The sequence below is a fragment of the Salvelinus sp. IW2-2015 genome, linkage group LG4q.1:29, assembly GCF_002910315.2.
Source record: "Salvelinus sp. IW2-2015 linkage group LG4q.1:29, ASM291031v2, whole genome shotgun sequence".
Taxonomy (NCBI): Eukaryota; Metazoa; Chordata; class Actinopteri; order Salmoniformes; family Salmonidae; genus Salvelinus; species Salvelinus sp. IW2-2015.
The window spans coordinates 26,561,351-26,582,104 of NC_036842.1; the positions used below are offsets into that span (position 1 = coordinate 26,561,351).

At 43.0% G+C, this 20,754-nt stretch overlaps 1 protein-coding gene and 1 long non-coding RNA gene across 5 annotated transcripts in view; one reads left to right on the plus strand and one right to left on the minus strand.

Moving 5' to 3' along the window:
* Positions 1-13,629: 13,629 nt before the first annotated feature.
* LOC111960866 (RING finger protein 224-like) lies at positions 13,630-15,624 on the plus strand. The gene is made up of 2 exons (XM_070442512.1): positions 13,630-13,940; positions 14,344-15,624. Exons 1-2 carry the CDS (start codon positions 13,695-13,697, stop codon positions 14,641-14,643), a joined length of 546 nt encoding a protein of 181 aa, XP_070298613.1. The 5' UTR covers positions 13,630-13,694; the 3' UTR covers positions 14,644-15,624.
* A 503-nt stretch (positions 15,625-16,127) lies between these two features.
* LOC111961743 (uncharacterized) overlaps positions 16,128-20,754 on the minus strand; it is a 12,407-nt gene continuing 7,780 nt past the window's right edge. For all 4 annotated transcript variants that reach the window (XR_011479497.1, XR_011479496.1, XR_002877033.2 and 1 more), the window contains 3 exons: positions 19,638-19,741; positions 17,872-18,003; positions 16,128-16,217 (listed from right to left, as the gene is read on the minus strand). This is a non-coding gene — a long non-coding RNA (uncharacterized lncRNA). The remainder of the gene's footprint in view (positions 16,218-17,871; positions 18,004-19,637; positions 19,742-20,754) is intronic.

Genomic DNA, 20,754 nt, shown 5'->3' on the forward strand with positions numbered 1-20,754 from the left:
TGTCATTTACCAGTTACATTATATTAGGGCTTTTAAGTGAATATTTGCAATGGGTGGTGTTAGCAGCAGGTGACAGATACCGATTAAGATATTGTGAGAGAAAGAGAGAGGAGGGGCAGGGGGCCGTTTCAACAAAGTGTCTCAGAGTAGGTGTGCTGATTTAGCATCAGTTTTAACTTTTCGATCATAATGAATAAGCTTGTAAGGACATCCTTGGTCAGCACTCATACTCCGTGAAACTTTGTGGATATGGGCCCTGGTTGCCATGACAAATACGCCTGTGTTTTGAGCAGCTAGAGGAATGATAAACCAGGGCTGAGGCAGCCAGTCATCACCACGCCCTCTGTGGGTTTCAGGTTGCTGCTCTGCTCTCGTAGGGACTGGACCAGGTGACTCCCAGGTACACCAACAACACTCCTTCTCACTTGACAGCCTGGCCTCAAAGTCTAGATGTAACTTAGCAAACATAAATCTTTGACACTCAAATTAGTATGATATGTTACGTTTGGTATGGTTGCATAAGACAGGTTACTAAAGTAAAAAAAACGAAAAAAGGGAGGTTGGTCAAGGGAGGATGGGTGGGCGTATAACGCAAACGTCTAGCAACCCAATTGTTGTGTGTTTGAATCACATCAAGGACAACTTTAGCATGTTAGCTAATTAGCAACTTTGGAACTACTTACTACTTTTAGCTACTTTGCAACTATTTAGCATGTTAGCTAACCCTAACCCGTAACCTTAACCCCTAGCGTAGCTAACGTTAGCCACAACAAAGTGGAATTCGTAACATATATGAAATGGATGATAGACATCCACAAACTGATACATACCATCCGAAAAGTAACATACAGTATCATACTAAATGGAGGCAGACCGATTTACGTTTACTATGTTGCGTCTATCCTTGAGTCAAGGTTGCACCTGTGTGTGTGTGTGTGTGTGTGTGGCCACCACCTCAGTCCTCACTCTGACACACATCGCTACAGGTGTGGCTCCCTTTTCCAATGAAGACACAGTGGGAGTACACTAAGAAAGATCTGCAAGAGACAACCATTCAACCTTCAAGTGCTGACTGGATTATATGAACCGTCAGAAGACCAGGGGACTTTACATGGGATATCATATAACACTTGACTGCTGAGGAATTCCACAAATTGAAAAGGTAAGCATAAACAATCAGTGCTTGTTATTGGTGGTTTTGCCTTTACTGTTGGTGTTAGGATGTGTTTTTTTAAATATGTAGTCATCCATATAAAGGTGTCAACATGAAATATGATCATGAATATTATTTGGAAAGAGAATGGGATCGAATTTTAGCAATATGAGGAGTTTATCGATAAACCCTAAATTGAGAACGAATAGGAATACGCAGGAAAATGATGAAGCAGTCGGGATGAAAATGAAGAAATACATCCACGTGTCATTTCACTGCATTGTGATAACACTTTTTTCTCCGAATTTCGTGAAGGTCAAGCAGAACAGAACCAGAGCTTTTGTAGTTTCAGGATTCTCTTTATAACTATACAGTTGTATTAAAATGATTAAATCTGTCTTTTATAGGAGTATTCTTGGAGCCAGTTCAAGTCCCCAGAGGAAACTAGAACAAACGTTGACAGCAAAGCTTCAGATCAGAGCCTCAATACCCAGTCTGAGATCCAACACATCAAACCAAAAGCCTGTCAAGAGATTGACAGCCACAGACCCTATCTGCCTGTGTTTCGTACTCTCAGCCTTCCATAATCAGTCAGTCATAATGAATTTGTCTCTGGAAAACCCTTATGGAGACGTGACCATCCCTCGGGCCAAGCTACATTCTGCAGAGGACAGCACGGTCATCATCAACCCCATCGCTCTGGACAGTACCTACAGCAACCGCAATTACTCCCTTAACCCCTATGGTGCCTTCAAACCCGGGGGGCAGTCGCCATTCCCCTCAGAAGGTACCAACAATGGAGATGGTGGCGCCTCAAACACCACTTGTTATGATGGCCAGACCTCCTACACAGTAAAGGAGGACACGGAAGAGGAGTTTGGACGCTGTCGGACCTGCTGCTTTCGCTGCCGACGGAAGTAAACCGGGAACATGGGCCCAGATCAGGAAATAGTCCTACAACTCCCCGGCCACATAGGATTCTGGGTATATGAACTAAGACAATCAAGGGACACTGTCTGAAGACACTGTCCAATCTAGTGTTACCAGCTGGTTTAAAAGCCAAAAGCCGTTACTGGCTAAACATGTATAGTTTTTGAAGGATTCATCAGTGGTATCATTTAAATTGTATGCAATTCCGAAATGGATTCTTCTTGAATGGAAAATGCCCTCACAGCCAGCATGGCAGAATCTACCTTTGAAACAGAGGTCATTCACATAATCTTTTCAGTTATGACTTTGTACGCTTGCTTTTTTTCTTCTTGTCGAACATAACTGTGCTATATTTAGCTATGGAAATATGTTTTGCTATATTTATACCCTAATGCCTTTGTGCCTGATTTTGTTTTTGTCTGTCAGTGTTTGAATGATGTGAAAAGGCCACCCTTGAGTGAATGATTCACTTAGCCAGTTTTCAGGGAGTGTTAGAGAGTAAGACAAGTGCTACAGTAGACAGATGTCAAGGAATTAGAATGTGAATAGCCCTTTACTTCCTCTCTTAAACTGACCCGTCACAAAATATGACATTCTAGGCCTTTGGCTTGGCACTGACAGACCTGGCCGAACCAGTGAGGTGAAACTAGAGGGGCAGCTAGTTTAGAGGCTGGTTCAGTTTTCATGGGCCTTACTGATCAGTCCAGTTTCCCCACCCCAACCCATTCCACACCATAACACACCACTCTGTCCTGCTTATCCGTCTGCTGGGCTGGTACCTCTGCTGCTGAGGGTTTACAATGCTGCCTTTGTGCAACTAGGTCTCAGGAAACCAGGCCACAGGTCCTGCAGCCCAGCCCCAACCCCAGTCATTCTTCTCTGTGTATGTGGTAGACAGCACCTTACTGTTCCTCCTGGGCAAAAAGAGTTGAAACAAGAGGCCTGATTCGTCTGACTGGATGAGAATTGAAATGTAATGTGATCACACTCATGCTGTCTTATTTGTTTGAGTTACACAAAACCATCCATAGTTTAGCCTTGTGAAACCATTACTAAAATTCTACTCTGCATCGTTAGCTTATAGAAATGATCTTTCATTTTTAGCAAGCTACTACAGCATATCAGGGTCACCTCATCATGAACTGGTTCCATGTGTGAAAGCCTCTGTTTTTTTACCTTTATTTAACTAGGCAAGTCAGTTAAGAACAAATTATTATTTTCAATGACGGCCTAAGAACAGTGAGTTAACTGCCTTGTTCAGGGGTAGAACTACAGATTTTTACCTTGTCAGCTCGGGGATTCGATCTTGCAACCTTTTGGTTACTAGTCCAACGCTCTAACCACTAGACCCTAAGCCCCCAACAGAATTACATGGCAACACATGCATGAGTATGAATTGCTACTTTCTCTCCAGTCAGCAGTGGACTACAACTACTCAGGTGACTAGGGCACAAAGTTAAAGATCCAGTTACAAATTCATAACATATTGTACGAATCAGAATTCGAAACATATAATTTTTTTGTAATTCGTAACATATCACACAAAATTAATGACTTAGTACATAATTGTGTAAAAAAAAATTGGGGACCCGTTTATGTTCGTGAGCAGTACTTTTAAAACTACTGGCTGAAATGATTCAAAACGTCTGGAGCAACACTTTAAAGGCCACTGTCAAACAGCAAGGAATAATAACAAAGACCTACACTGCGTATGATAGACTGTTGTAATAAGAAAGTGCAATAAGAGAGAAGAATGGATGAATTATATTGAATTGATTGAGTTGTGTGGCTGTGTTATTAACTGTGTGTTAACTGCATTGAATAACTATTATTGTTAGAGTTTTACAAGATAATGTGACTTAACCAAGAAAAACTGCAGGCCCCAGAGATTTTCCTGGCCAGGTTACCTCTTAGGTGAGGAAAAACTCTTAGGTAATTATTGTTCAGTCCAAATACAGTATGGACCTTTTTCATGATGGTGTGTACTGCAATGTCTTATGGGGTTACTCCTGCAATCTTCTTTCCAACCATGACTAGTTTGTGGTGTAACAGTCACACAACAGTGACGACAGAACTGGTTTAGGTTGAACCTGCTGTATTTCTCAGAGTGGGAGTAATGCTACACTTCCTAGAAATCAGCTAGTGTTCAATTCAATCAAACCTGTATTGTGGTATTTATTCAGTAGCTCGTTTTCCCAGTCAAATCAAATATTGGTTACTGTAAAAATGTGGCACTACTACAAGATACAAGACTCCCTTCACAGGTAAATGCTCAATGTTTTCCAAATAATAATTGTGCAGGTAGACATAAATAAAGACAGTGGGTAAACACTAAATTCCAGCCTTAAGCTCCTCTTGCTCTCACCAGCCACCTTATCAGACCGGTTTGGAAGGAAGAAAGACAAGGAAATGAGACTAAGCTCTGGGGAATATTTGAGTCAGGAACCAAACATGGTGTCTTGTTTTCCCAACTGATAAAAATGTGTGACCTCGTCAAAATTGGGTGAAACTATTGATTTCAGATTAAGTTTCAGATGGAAGTCATGAATAAGAACTTCATCACGGGGTCAAATTGAATCTAGCACTTCTACAGTCAATTATTCACATTATTGGTGATTATAATGATGATCATTATCATCATTATTTCATACTTATGAAAATACTGATATACACATGACTTGTTCAACCCTTCTTTCACCCACACTTACAGTAACTCAACCTGGTCTCAGAGCATGTCTTATTATTCGGTACGTAATTCTGAGACACTCCATTTAGTATGTCACATTTCGTATGGTATGTATTCATTTTTGGATGTCTATCACCCATTTCGTATGATGTGTTACGGATTACAATTCATATTATATGTTACGAATATGTTAGGAATTTTCAAAACCTATTATATTTTACGAATTCTAACTAGGTGACCAATGTTAGCTAGCTGGCTAAGTTTTTTTTAAAGGGTTAAGGTTAGGGGAAGGGTTAGCTGAAAGGGTTAAGGTTAGGGGAAGGATTAGCTAACATGCTAAGTAGTTGCAAAGTAGCTAAAAAGTAGTAAGTAGTTGAAAAGTTGCTAATTAGCTAAAATGCTAAAGTTGTCCGTGATGAGATTCAAACTCACAACCTTTGGGTTGCTAGACGTTCGCGTTATACGCCCACCCATCCACCCTGTTCGAGATATACGCCCACCCATCCACCCCGTTCGAGTTATACACCCACCCATCCACCCCATTCGAGTTATACACCCACCCATCAACCCCTACCAACCACCCTACACCAAATGTAACATATCATACTAATTTGAGCGTGCCGAATTTACATTGACTATGTTACGCCTAGTCTATGAGACCAGGCTGAGTAACTATATCACTTGTTAACAAGTCACTTTACAGATTTCTGTCCTTATTGTTCCTCAATAAGAATGAGCTGTCAGAGTACCAATAACAGTTCTGAGTGTATTGCTCAGTGTCACCGGTGTCATAGAACAATTCATGCTCCTGTTCCAGCTCACACATTCCATTAGAGGTTGTGATTCTTGAGACATACGTAAGTGTTCTATGACACTGCTGGAAGGGAACTGGTGTGACAGGCTGGCAGGCCTTACAAGGTACTGACTGGAATAACTGGCACTCCCAGCCTCAGGTGCTCTCTGCCCATAAGATATTAATTTAATCACCCTGTTGCAGAAGAATTTTTAAAAAGTTGTAGTGTATTTGAAGTTTAAAAAGGCTTCTGAAGTTTGTAATTTACACTTTGAATTTTCCCTTGTGAAAAATGTCCATTAATTATAATCCAAACAATTATTTTCCTGCTGTAGCTAACTGGCTCAAATTAAGATCCTACACCTGTAGGTCCCCACCCCTCGGTCAACAGTAGAAAGGTTATTTCTTTCTTTCTTTCTTTCTTTCTTTCTTTCTTTCTTTCTTTCTTTCTTTCGTGAGTGAGTGAGTGAGTGAGTGAGTGAGTGAGTGAGTGAGTGAGTGAGTGAGTGAGTGAGTGAGTGAGTGAGTGAGGGTGAGTGAGTGATGAGTGAGTGAGTGAGTGAGTGAGTGAGTGAGTGAGTGGAGTGAGTGATGAGTGAGTGAGTGAGTGAGTGAGTGTGGTGTGTGTGTGTTGTGTGTGTGTGGTGTGTGATGTGTGTGTGTGTGTGTGTGTGTGTGTGTGTGTGTGTGTGTGTGTGTGTGTGTGTGTGTGTGTGTGTGTGTGTGTGTGTGTGTGTGTGTGTGTGTGTGTGTGTGTGTGTGTGTGTGTGTGTGTGTGTGTGTGTGTGGTGTGTGTGTGGTGTGTGTGTGGTGTGTGTGTGTGTGTGTGTGTGTGTGTGTGTGTTGTGTGTGTGTCGTGTGTGAGTGAGTGAGTGATGAGTGAGTGAGTATGAGTTGAGTGAGTGAGTGAGTGAGTGAGTGAGTGAGTGAGTGGAGTGAGTGAGTGAGTGAGTGAGTGAAGTGAGGAGGAGAGAGAGAGAGAGAGAGAGAGAGAGAGAGAGAGAGAGAGAGAGAGAGAGAGAGAGAGAGAGAGAGAGAGAGAGAGAGAGAGAGAGAGAGAGAGAGAGAGAGAGAGAGAGAGAGAGAGAGAGAGAGAGAGAGAGAGAGAGAGAGAGAAGAGAAGAGAGAAGAGAGATGAGAGAGAGAGAGAGAGAGAGAGAGAGAGAGAGAGAGAGAGAGAGAGAGAGAGCGAGAGGAAACAGGAAACAGGAAACAGGAGAAGGCAAGTGTATTTGTTTTACTTCCTATGGATAGTTGAGTGTAAATAGAGTTAGGTCATAGCTAAAAGAATTATCTCAAAAATATCATGCAATGTACTTCTCGTGACATGCAAAACCTCATACACTAAAGATCTCTACATTTCACAGAAATCTAAGTACAATACAACAACACAATACAACATTATTGTTAGGGAAATTGGTTTTGTTTGTGCACATACAACCCAGAAAGATAACATTTACCAACATTTAGTGGAGAAGTATGGAAGATAAGTCCATCAGTGTAACTACAGCCTCTAGAATATGTTATGAATTTCTGTGATGCCAAAGCCAGTAGACAGGGCCTTGATTGTACTGTCAAATGATGTGGCAGGAGTAGGAATCAAGATGACGTCAGGTTTGACATTTGAATACAAAACAACATAGGTCACCATGATCATCATTGATGAGAGTTGCCTAGTTCAATCTGCATCTCAAATTACACCCGAATCCCCATAAAGTGCACTACTTAATGAAGGGCTACTCAGGGGACTCTGCTGGTCAAGCAGCGCACCATATGGAAAATGGGGTCTCATTTGAAATTTGGCCACTGTCATCCAGGGAGATATGTAAAAGTTGTCCACTGGTCTTGAGTCAGATATTGACACCTTCTTGATTGAATGATGATTGGGGGGTAGGTTAATCTCATCCTAGATCAGTGGTTGGTTGCGGACAACTTCTCTCGGGCCACATCAAACCTTACCCGTCACTGTCTCCTGTACTGCACAACTGAGTGGATGAACAGCATTCCTGAATGAGCCTCACAAACTTTATTACGAAAGAACTGATCACAGGTATTTCCAGTGCAGAATTTCTGCTAGTTTCATGAGTGAGCAGTATTTCAGTTTGTGTATTTCAGTAGCTGGTGAATGGCAGATTGAAACTCGTGTAGATACCACAATTCCAAGTATTGCTTAAACAGGCTTTACATGTTTACTGCAGGGGCGCAACTTTGGTTTTAGAAGTGGGGGGGGGGGCATAATTTATTTTATTTTTTATCCAGTAGGATAAACACTCCAAACAGCCTACCTGATCGCTCGGAGGCGTCCGCATGATCCTAAAGCACACTGTTGCCTTGTTTTTAAAAAATCACATTGCAATGATAAAACTGGGGTGGGACAAAAATGCAATTTCAGAATGCGGGGAAGACATGTACCCCCCCATCCCCAGTGAAAGATACTCCCCTGGTTTACTGTATACATTAACAATATTGGTTTGTCTGTAAAACATTTTTTACCTGCACCTGTATGCGGACGGTGCTGTTGTTTATTCCATTGCCCCCATTGTTGATCAGGCTCTGTCTGAACTACAGTTTGCTTTCATTGTTTTACAGAAACCTTTTACTTTAAATTAGCATTGAATGTGGGCACACAAAAATTATTCTAATGATTTAAACATAGGGACCTTGGATGGTGTCCAAATTGATCGTGTCCCTGCTTACAAATATCTGGTCATTTGGATAGACGATAAGCTCTTTTAAAAAGCATATGAGTTAACTAAGAAGTTGAGAATAACTAAAGAGCAGAATGCAGATCATTCAGTCAACGTTACCTTCTGTCCTAGACTATGGCGAGATCATCTACATCAGGTATTCCCAAACTGGGGTTCCTGACTGGGGTACCCCCAGGGGTACTAAACTGGGGTTCCTGACTGGGGTACCCCCAGGGGTACTAAACTGGGGTTCCTGACTGGGGTACCCCCAGGGGTACACGTAATGCTGTCAGGGGTACACCAAATAAAAATGTAATTCACATTTAAAAATATATATACATTTATATTTATATATATAAATGTATATATATTTTTTTCTTTCTTCACATTTTCAAACAGTCCATTTATATTTTCCAACGGGGCTATACATCTGGGTGAGGTTTTTTCTCCCCAGAGTAGCCTCGTTTCACTGCCCATAATCTAATTAAACCATCTAGTGTTCAACAAAATAACATAATATCAAATACAGGTAGCATAGTTAAATAATTAACATCCAATCACATTAACCGTTACTCTCTCCCGGGAATTCCACTAACGGTCCGTATGTAGCCAAACATAGCTGCTGCTCATGTTGGTATCTGTACAGATGGCGCAAAAGCCATGACAGGGAAACATAGTGGAGTGGGCTGCGCTCAGAGTATCCTGTCTTGGCAAATCGAGCTGTTAAGACTCTGATGCCCTTTCAACCACATACCTATGTGAGAGTGGATTCTCGGCCCTCACTAGCATGAAAGCTAAATAAAGGCACAGACTGTGTGGGAAATGATTTAAGACTGAGACTCTCTCCAATACAACCCAACATTGCAGAGTTATGTGGTTTTATATGTAAGATGGTTAAATAAAGAGCAAAATGATTGATTATTATTATATTATTATTTGTGCCCTGGTCCTATAAGAGCTCTTTGTCACTTCCCACGAGCCAGGTTGTGACAAAAACTAACACTTATTCTTATGTTTAATAAATGTATTGTACAGTGTGTGTGTGGCAGGCTTACAATGATGGCAAAACACAACATTTGAGAGTGCGCTGACCCTGGTGCTAGAGGGGGTACGCAGCTGGAGGTTGAATGTTTGAAGGGGTACGGGACTATAAAACATTTGGGAACCACTGATCTGAATGCAGCAGCCACTTCATTAAGCCGTTCGATGTGGTTTACCATATTGCACTTTATTTTATCTCGGGACAGGTTTTGCACTCATCACTGCTTGCTGTATCAGAAAGTAGGATGGCCCTCAGACCTGACAGGTCAAAACACTGCATTTTATTCATTTATAAAGCCCTTGTGCAAAAACTTACTTACCCATAGAAGTACGATTTATCATACCCGATCACAGGGATGGCTATCTCTGGAAATTCCGTATTTTACTGTTACAGACTTAGGAAAAACAGCTTTTAGTTTCTTTGCACCCCATATATGGAACATGTATGGAACATGTGTCTTCAGAGTTCCCTACAAATGGATGCATTGGTGCCTTTCGGGCAGTTCAGAGTGTTGATTGAGGACCTCTGTTGAGGAATGTGATTGTGTTTCATTTTATGTTTTTGTATTGTCTTTGTATTTTCATTTTCTGGTGTATTCTCTATGTGTAATTTGTTGTTTAATGGTAAGATACAGGGCTCCCTTGCAAAAGAGACCTTGGTCTCAATGGGACCTTGAAAATAAAGGTTAAATAAATAAATAAACATGAGCACACAAAGGACAAAAGGTGAGTGATGATCCCCTACTTGGGACAGCAGACTATTTTTGTTCATGTAAAACATGATCATATATGAAACAGACCTGTTCTTGTGTTGTGTGCCAAATAGTCCCTATACTGAGAGACATACTAACATTGGGTCAGTAAATATGTAAAGGGTAAAATGTTCCACTGTCTCATTTGTTAATCATTGACCCATACAGACCAACGTTAACAGTGCTATTACTTTGTATGACACTACAGTGGTAGGCTTGATTACCAACAACGACGAGACGGCCTACAGGGAGGAGGTGAGGGCCCTCGGAGTGTGGTGTCAGGAAAATAACCTCACACTCAATGTCAACAAAACAAAGGAGATGATCGTGGACTTCAGGAAACAGCAGAGGGAGCACCCACCTAGCCACAACGACGGGACAGTAGTGGAGAAGGTGGAAAGTTTTAGGTTCCTCGGCGTACACATCACGGACATCACATCATGGTCCACCCACACAGACAGCGTGGTGAAGAAGGCGCAACAGAGCCTCTTCAACCTCAGGAGGCTGAAGAAATTTGGCTTGTCCCCGAAAACACTCACAAACTTTTACAGATGCACAATCGAGCGCATCCTGTCGGGCTGTATCACCGCCTGGTACGGCAACTGCTCCGCCCACAACCGCAAGGATCTCCAGAGGGTAGTGAGGTCTGCACAACGCATCACTGGGGGCAAACTACCTGCCCTCCAGGACACCTACACCACCCGATGTCACAGGAAGGCCAAAAAGATCATCAAGGACAACAACCACCTGAGCCACTGCCTGTTCACCCCGCTATCATCCAGAAGGCGAGGTCAGTACAGGTGCATCAGAGCTGGGACCGAGAGACTGAAAAACAGCTTCTATCTCAAGGCCATCAGACTGTTAAACAGCCATCACTAACATTGAGTGGCTGCTGCCAACATACTGACTCAAATCTCTAGCCACTTTAATACTTAAAAATTGGATGTAATAAATGTATCACTGGTCACTTTAAACAATGCCACTTTATATAATGTTTACATACATATGAGATGAGTAATGTAGGGTATATACTGTACTCTATACCGTCTACTGCATCTTGCCTATGCCGTTCGGCCATCGCTCATCCATATATTTATATGTACATATTCGTATTCATTCCTTTACACTTGTGTGTATAAGGTAGTAGTTGTGGAATTGTTAGGTTAGATTACTTGTTGGTTATTACCGCACGGTCGGAACTAGAAGCACACGCATTTCGCTACACGCGCATTAACATCTGCTAACCATGTGTGTGACCAATAAAATTGGATTTGATGTATTACTTTGTATGATTAAACAGAGAGGCCTTAGTCAAAATATATATGGAAATCAAGTAGAATGTATTTCCATCACATAGGAGACAGTATAGAGTAGACATTAATTATATAATGTTATTTCAAGGAATGTCCACTACCAAAAAATAAAAACGACTTTTTAAAGGGCTAAATCCGTTTTGCAGAAGAGCCGCATTATAGCACGATTGAAATTTAAAGGTAATTTCCGATTGAGCCGACAAATGCAGCGTTTGCTGTGAATGCAGTCTCCGCGAACATTGGAACATTGCCTTTAAATTTAAATCGCTCTATAGTATGGATCTTCTGCAGTATGGATTTAATCTTAACCCACTACAATAACCTAACCACAATATACTCTCTAGAATAACATGGTGAGAACTAAAGCTAAATATGCTACTGAGCATGTACAGAAGTTCAGAGACACCGGGAAATCTCTATTTCCAGAAGATTAAGTTAAGCATCAGCTGTTTTCTTCCTTTACTCATCTTTCATAGACCTGTTTTACAGCACAAGGGAGGAAGCCACTCGATAACAATAACTTTCGAAAAACATATGTTGCAATGGTCAGTCTTTGAGTAAATGTTTCATTCTGTGGCCATCTTCTTCCCCCTAGGAGTCGCCTACACTCATCCTGAACATGCTGTGGCTGGCTGCATTTATATATATATCTGTCTGTCTGATCTCTGCTACCATCTAGTGTATCTCAACACCAATGTATAAGGAAAACAACCACTGGTTCCTTGTTCTAGTCACTAACACCTTGGTGTTTTCAGATCTCTAGGAACTGAATAGATATGAGTTCCATTAAGTCTATTACCAATCACCATATTGCTTACACTTATCCAGTCTCTTCAGATCTGAAAGTGGTGTCCTGGGAGAAGAGGCTAATATGGGCTCGGGGTCATTTTCAGACTGGACAAGGCAATGTCACATTGTGAAGGTTACAAGGATACCTACAGTATGTTGTGTATGGGCCCTGTGTGACTGGGTCTTATGCACTCCGATGAGTGCTGGATGCTAGCGAATGGAGAGTGTAGGGTTTCTGCTTGTCTATTGTTGCCAGTGTAAGCTGATCTGCTCCCTCAATACAGGAATGCGAGCCTGGTTCGCCTGTGTGTGTTATCGTGCGCATGTTTGCGTGCACGTGTGTTTGTGCACACCTGTGCATATGTGTGTTTGATTGTGTACATGGTAGGGCAGAGAGGCAGAGGGCCCATCCCATCGGCCCAATAGATGAGGATAATAAGCTCCCCCTACCCCTGAGAACCCCACTGTTCTCTGTGGCCTCTTTAATATGTAACACGCTCCATTGACAGGCCTATGAGTGTGAGTTCACAGGGACAGGCAGCCTGAAATATTAAACGGCCTGAGGAGCCGCTGCAGGCTCAAATTGTTTGCCCTTCATTAGAGCAGCTTCTGTGGAAGAGTAGAGCAGATCAACAGGGGAGATAAAGGGAGGAAGACCTACCCTCCAGGGGATTGTACTATGGACAACAGGAAGTAGGCTATGCAATAAGGTCATTGCTCTACTATCTGACCCTATACTGTAGTGTAGATTTAGTTTGTCAGTAAAGGAGTACAACACTGGACTGGTCCTGGGACGGAGGTTGCTTTGAAAACAGAAGTCATGGCAGGTCTCCAGGGAACTACCAAGGACCTTTAGGAGGTTTGGAGGACAAACCAGAAGGTACGCCATGTTTTATGTATTTTTTTCAGTTCTTTTAGGCAATGTTTTAGTTAAGGACAGTCAACAGGCACTTACGAACAGATGTTCTCAAACCTCTCCTCGGGGACCCCAGATGTTTCACAACTTTGTTGTAGCTCTGAACTAATTCACCTGATTCACCTAGTCAAGAGCTTGATGATTAGTTCACAATTTTAAATCAGGTTTGGTAGCTGTGGAATAGTTCAAATACATTTAACGGCAAGGTTTGAGAACCCCTGGTATAGAAGATCTGAGACTGACATTCGGTTTTAGTCATTTAGCAGACACTCTTATCCAGTAAATAGATATTGGTCTCTGCTTACAATCAACCTGTTGTCTTATACCATCACACAACTGACTGACCGGACAGAGAATGCTGTAACAGAAGTCCACAGCTGACATCAAACATGGGTCTCAATCCTTTTTGAGTCTAAATTCCTTATTAATTCCATTCCTCTGGTTTCCTCACCATTTGTATTAATCAACTGTTTTCTCCAATAATTTGGTTATTTGAACTATTAAGCATTGGGCTGCAATGTATTGCACATAACAGGTGCTATAAATATTTTATCAGTTGTAGAAGTAGTTGTAGACGTAATGTCACATGGTCACCAGCAATATGCGCCATTCATAATCTAGTTTCCTGTACAGGATGGAGGAGGAAGCCCCAGTACCTGATGCCCCAGACTTTCATGCCACAGAAGCCCCAGCAGAGGCCCCTGTAGAGGGTGGTGTGTCGGCCGGAGGAGTTCCACCATCCAGAGACAGCCGTAAACTGGACTGTATCATCTGCTTCTGTGCCTTCAACCTGGCTGAGAGGCTGCCACGCAAGCTCTACTGCGGCCACACCTTCTGCCAGGCCTGCCTGAGACGCCTTGACACCATCCTCAATGAGCAGGTGGGTCTGACTGTCACGACAGCAGTCCCACAGAGGCAGCATCTCTGGTCAATTAGGGACTATAAAAAGCAAAAGATCTTTGGACCACTTTCAGAATAGCTCAAACAGACTAGGCCTTGTCAAGCTATAGCTAGCTCACTTGTTCCTTTGATTTAGTGAAAGTGATTTGATAAAGGGGAGAACTGATTTGTTAGGATCAGACAATATGCATAATCTCAAATTAACCTGACCAATCCTAAAGAGCAACAGATTCCTTTCCAGACACTTTTCGAAGAGGAATGCTGTATTGAGAGCTCATTATTAGCTACAGCAGTCATAACTATTAGTCTACCTAAATATCTATAATGGTTGGTTTGTCAATCGTGTCCCAATCAACCCTGCTCCCTCTCCTACTCCCCAGCAGATGTGGATCCCCTGTCCACAATGCCGGCAGAACACCCCGCTACCTCGCGGGGGAGCTACAGCCCTGGACCTGGACCTAGCAGCCTTCCTGGGGGTCAAGGCTGACATGGACAGCCAGAGGTCCAGCCCCCAGCAGGGAGGAAGAGAACTAGGCAACCAGCTGGAGCAAAAGCCCTCCTTTGGGAAACATCCCATCATAGAGCAGCCTCAGGCCACCTGGAACCATGGAGGACTGGCTGAGCCTCGCTTCCACAGGAGCCCTTGCTGCAGGCGCTTCTTCTGCTGCTGGTGGTGCTGCTAGGATACCCAGTCATGTATGAATGACAAGAGTTTTTAAAGCATCTGGGCAGCAGTTTTCCCATTACAGTGCCAGCTGTAACTGATTATAGGGATGCCTGGGCTTCCAAGGCTACACAATGGAAAATATAGGTTATAACTAGGGCCTGACTGTGATCTGACCAAGGAAAAATGTACTACTGAAAGAAAAAAAAAAACATTACAGTGTTCACGAGACTGACAAAGTTGTGCGGGGAGCAACATTTTTTTCTCTCACACATCTTGGGAGAAAGAACGTTTCAGCACTCAAAATGGGACGCTGGATAAAGACCTCAATGACCTCATCTACAACCGAAAGACTCCTCTACTGCCTCCTTTCAACTATGCAGTTGGACATATAGGCTATTGGTACCTTGATTGTTGAAAGTCCATTATTTTTTACACATTTGGTTGAGTTTTGTATAATTTATCCGAGTGAGCATGTACAGGTAACTGCCAAAATAAAGGAAACACAAACATTAAATGTCTTAATAGGGCGTTTGAGCACCATGAGCCAGAACATCTTCAATGCACTTTGGCATAGATTTTACCAGTGTATGGAACTCCATTGGAGGAGACACCATTCTTCCACGAGAAATTCCATAATTTGGTGTTTTGTTGATGGTGGTGTAATACACCGTCTCAGGTGCCGCTCTAGAATCTCCCATAAGTGTTCAATTGGGTTGAGATCTGGTGACTGATACTCATCAAACCATTCAGTGACCACTCGTGCCCTGTGGATGGGGCATTGTCATCCTATAGTAAGCCATAGTAGCTCAAATATATGCCTGTCCAGCATTTTTATGCATGACCCTTAATTAATTTAGAAACCACACCTGTGTGGAAGCACCAGCTTTCAATATACTTCGTATCCCTCATTTACTCACTTAAGTGTTTCCATTTTGTCATGTGCAAGTGTAAAATAATGGAAGAAAATACGGAGTTATTGTTTTTATTAAAAACTAGACAAAGGGCAATTGGATCGACTTCTGACACCAACTGACTCATGTGTTTACAAATCACCTAAAACATATTATTTAACAAATTATCTAGGAGAAAGGACAGGAGGTATGCCCACAACTTCAAAGTTGTAGACATCAAGAGACTAACGTTGTTGTTCAATAATAATTTAACCATCTACTAAATGTAAATCAGACAAGTGTACAATTCAGAATATTTAGGATGTTCAAAGACTCATCCGTCAATCGTGAAAAAGCTAATATTTTGCAGATCATGATTTACGATCTTCTATTTGTATGGGATGACATTTCAGTATTACCATAGAAATAGTGGTACAGGTAGTACCATAGAAATAGAAGGTACCATAGAATGCCATTCTCTTTCTATGGGTGATACTCCCTCCCCTGCTCACTGACATCCAGAGTTTGAAGGTGCGGTCGTAAGAGCAGGTGGCGATGAGTTGTCCGTCAGGGGACATGTCCTCGCCCATCACCTTGCCCTCGTGGCCCGCCAGGGTCTTCAGGGGGGACCAGCCCGGGTGGGTCCACACCTTGGCTGTGTTGTCAAAGGCCCCGGTCAGGAGGAAGTGACCGTCATTGGCTAAGAGAGGAAGAGGGAAAAATTATATAACAGTACATAACTTGCTGTACATAACTTGCTGCTAAACAGTACATAACTTGCTGCTAAACCTTTTCCGTGTAACTTTTGAAAATCATTTTGAGATATTAGTTGGCATGAAAATGTGCAAATGGTTACCTGTATATGTCATTATAGGGTCAATCAAGTATTTTCAGTTCATATGCTAGATCAATTTAAATTAAGTTAAAGGGATACTTCAGGAATTTGGCAATCATGCCCTTTATCTACTTCCCCAGAGACAGATGAACTCATGGATACCATTTTTATGTCTCTGTCCAGTATGAAGGAAGTTAGAGCTAGTTTCATGAGCCAATGCTAACTAGCATTAGCACAATGACTGGAAGTTTACGGGAATCTCCTAGCATGGACAAAGAAAATTGTATCCACGAGTTAATCTGACTCTGGGGAATTAGATAAAGGGCCTAATTGCCAAAATATCCATTTAATGTGAAATTAATAAGTGAAGTAGGTAGTCTCTGGGATCTGGAAAAACTCGAGTTGGAATTTGATGGAGGACACTAGGTTCTGATGGGAGGGGATGGTGTAGATGCACTTCCTGTGATGCAGGTCCCACACCTTACAGGTGTTATTTATTTCACCTTTATTTAACAAGTAGGCTAGTTGAGAACAAGTTCTCATTTACAACTGCGACCTGGCCAAGATAAAGCAAAGCAAAAAAGTCTATATACAGTGTGTGCAAATGAGGTAAGATTAGGGAGGTAAAGCAATAAATAGGCCATAGTGGCAAAATAATTACAATTTAGCAATTAAACACTGGAGTGATAGATGTGCAGAAGCTGAACGTGCAAGTAGAGATACTGGGGTGCAAAGGAGCAAAACATAAAAAAAAAATAATAATAACCGTATGGGGATGAGGTAGTTGGATGGGCTATTTACAGATGGGCTATGTACAGGTGCAGTGATCTGCTCTGACAGCTGGTGCTTAAAGTTAGTGAGGGAGATATGAGTCTCCAGCTTCAGTGATTTTTGCAATTCGTTCCAGTCATTTGCAGCAGAGAACTGGAAGGAAAGGTGGCCAAAGGAGGAATTGGCTTTGGGGGTGACCAGTGAAATATACCTGCTGGAGCGCGTGCTACGGGTGGGTGCTGCTATGGTGACCAGTGAGCTGAGATAAGGCGGGGCTTTACCTAGCAAAGACTTGTAGATGACCTGGAGCCAGTGGGTTTGGCAACAGGTATGAAGTGAGGGCCAGCCAACGAGGGAATACAGGTCGTAGTGGTGGGTAGTATATGGGGCTTTGGTGACAAAACGGATGGCACTGTGAAAGCCTCCAACACTCTACTCAGCAAATTGGATGCAGTCTATTTTGTAAATGACATCGCCGAAGTCAAAGATCGGTAGGATAGTCAGTTTTACGGGGGCAAGTTTGGCAGCATGACTGAAGGATGCTTTGTTGCGAAATAGGAAGCCAATTCTAGATTTCATTTTGGATTGGAGATGCTTAATGCGAGTCTGGAAGGAGAGTTTAGTCTAACCAGACACCTAGGTATTTGTAGATGTCCACATACTCTAAGTCAGAACCGTCCAGAGTAGTGATGCTGGACAGGCGGGCCGGTAGTGATCGGTTGAAGAGCATGCATTTAGTTTTACTTGCATTTAAGAGCAGTTGGAGGCCACGGAAGGTGAGTTGTATGGCATTGAAGCTCGTCTGGAGGTTAGTTAACACAGTGTCTAAAGAAGGGCCAGAAGTATACAGTTATCCCCACTTCTTGTTGCTGCGTGGTAGCTAAACAGAGGAGAAGAGTTTCAATGCTGGACCTACAAACACACACTCAGGCTTATCATCATCAATAAGTAGGGCCAGGAGTTTCCACCAGGGCCGTAGTTATAAACTCAGCAAAAAAAGAAACATTCCTTTTTCAGGAACCTGTCTTTCAAAGATCATTCGTGAAAATCCAAATAACTTTATAATGAAGATCTGTGAAGAGTTTAAACACTGTTTCCCATGCTCAATGAACCATGAACCATAAACAATTAATGAACATGCACCTGTGGAACGGTTGTTAAGACACTAACAGCTTACAGACGGTAAGCAATTAAGGTCACAGTTATGAAAACGTACGACACTAAAGAGGCCTTTCTACTGACTCTGAAAAACACCAAAAGAAAGATGCCCAGGGTCCCTGCTCATCTGCGTGAACGTGCCTTAGGCATGCTGCAAGGAGGCATGAGGACTGCAGATGTGGCCAGGGCAATAAATTGCAATGTCCGTACTGTGAGACGCCTAAGACAGTGCTACAGGGAGACAGGACGGACAGCTGATCGCCCTCGCAGTGGCAGACCACGTGTAACTACACCTGCACAGGATCGGTACATCTGAACATCACACCTGCGGGACAGGTACAGGATGGCAACAACAACTGCCCGAGTTACACCAGGAACGCACAATCCCTCCATCAGTGCTCAGACTGTCCGCAATAGGCTGAGAGGCTGGATTGAGGGCTTGTAGGTCTGTTGTAAGGCAGGTCCTCATCAGACATCACCGGCAACAACGTCGCCTATGGGCACAAACCCACCGTCGCTGGACCAGACAGGACTGGCAAAAAGTGCTCTTCACTGACGAGTTGTGATTTTGTCTCACCAGGGGTGATGGTCGGATTTGCGTTTATCGTCAAATGAATGAGCGTTACACTGAGGCCTGTACTCTGGAGCGGGATCGATTTGGAGGGTCCGTCATGGTCTGGGGTGGTGTGTCACAGCATCATCGGACTGAGCTTGCTGTCATTGCAGGCAATCTCAACGCTGTGCGTTACAGGGAAGACATCCTCCTCCCTCATGTGGTACGCTCCCTGCAGGCTCATCCTGACATGACCCTCCAGCATGACAATGCCACCAGAGATACTGCTCGTTCTGTGCGTGATTTTCTGCAAGACAGGAATGTCAGTGTTCTGTCGTGGCCAGTGAAGAGCCCGGATCTCAATCCCATTGAGCACGTCTGGGACCTGTTGGATCGGAGGGTGAGGGCTAGGGCCATTCCCCCCAGAAATGTCCGGGAACTTGCAGGTGCCTTGGTGGAAGAGTGGGGTAACATCTCACAGCAAGAACTGGCAAATCTGGTGCAGTCCGTGAGGAGGAGATGCACTGCAGTACTTAATGCAGTTGGTGGCCACCCCAGATACTGTTACTTTTGACCCCCCCTTTGTTCAGGGACACATTATTCCATTTGTTAGTCACATGTCTGTGGAACTTGTTCAGTTTATGTCTCAGTTGTTGAATCTTATGTTCATACAAATATTTACACGTTAAGTTTGCTGAAAATAAACAGAGTTGACAGTGAGAGGATGTTTTAGATCACACGGTCAGGATTATCTGGCCCTATCCATAAGATATCATTAACACATAATCTACCATGTAATTTACCCGTTGGGAGAGAAGTCAATGCTGTCTCATTGAGATGGCCCTCCAGGAACAGCACACATCGCCCGGTCCGAAGGTCCCAAATACACCCAAACGAATCCAGACCCCTGAGAGAGAGGGAGATTAATATTGTATACCGAGGCAAACTAGGATTCAACTAACAGTCCTGTAGATGCAGGTCTTGACTCACGGTTATCGCGTGGGACAAACAAGGAACACAAGGCATCAACGTTTTGTTGCTGTGCGTTTTGCTGCCAACTTTACTTTACTTTGCTAGCTGACAACTTTACGTTTTTTGTTTTGTTTTTGTTTTTAATTACCGTTTATATTTTTAGTTTTTCCATCGCAACTTTTTTCCCTCATTCAACTTTTTCACTCCGGACGCTTTATCTGGACATGGTTCGTCAACACCTTCAACAGCCGAAGCTAAGTAGTAACATTAACATGATGTCTTCTAATTGCAGTCGCTGTACTCATAATATACAGGAGAACGATCGCCTTACGGCGAGAATAGCTGTGCTACAAGCCCAGCTTCAGACGCAATCGTTAGGCAAGGGTAATTTCAGTACGCCAGTTTCAACTGTTCTGCCTGCGGTTACGGAACCCTACCTGTCCAGACCTGCTGTTTTCAACTCTTAATGATCGGCTATGAAAAGCCAACTGAGATTTATTCCTGATTATTATTGACCATGCTTGTCATTTATGAACATTTGAAAATCTTGGCTCTCTCATTTTTCTCCTTCTCTCTTTCTTTCTCTCGGAGGACCTGGGCCCTAGGACCATGCGTCGGGACTGCCGCCCGTGGTGACTCCTTGCTGTCCCCAGTCCGCCTGGCCTTGCTGCTATTCCAGTTTCAGCTGTTCTGCCTGCGGTTATGGAACCGCCACCTGTCCCAGACCTGTTGTTTTCAACTCTTGATGATCGGCTATGAAAAGCCAACTGAAAATTTTCATGATTATTATTTGACCATGCTTGTCACTTATGAACATTTTTGAACATCTTGGCATAGTTCTGTTATAATCTCCACCCGCACAGCCAGAAGAGGACTGGCCCACCCTCATAGCCTGGTTCCTTCTAGGTTTCTTCCTAGGTTTTGGCCTTTCTAGGAGTTTGTTCCTGC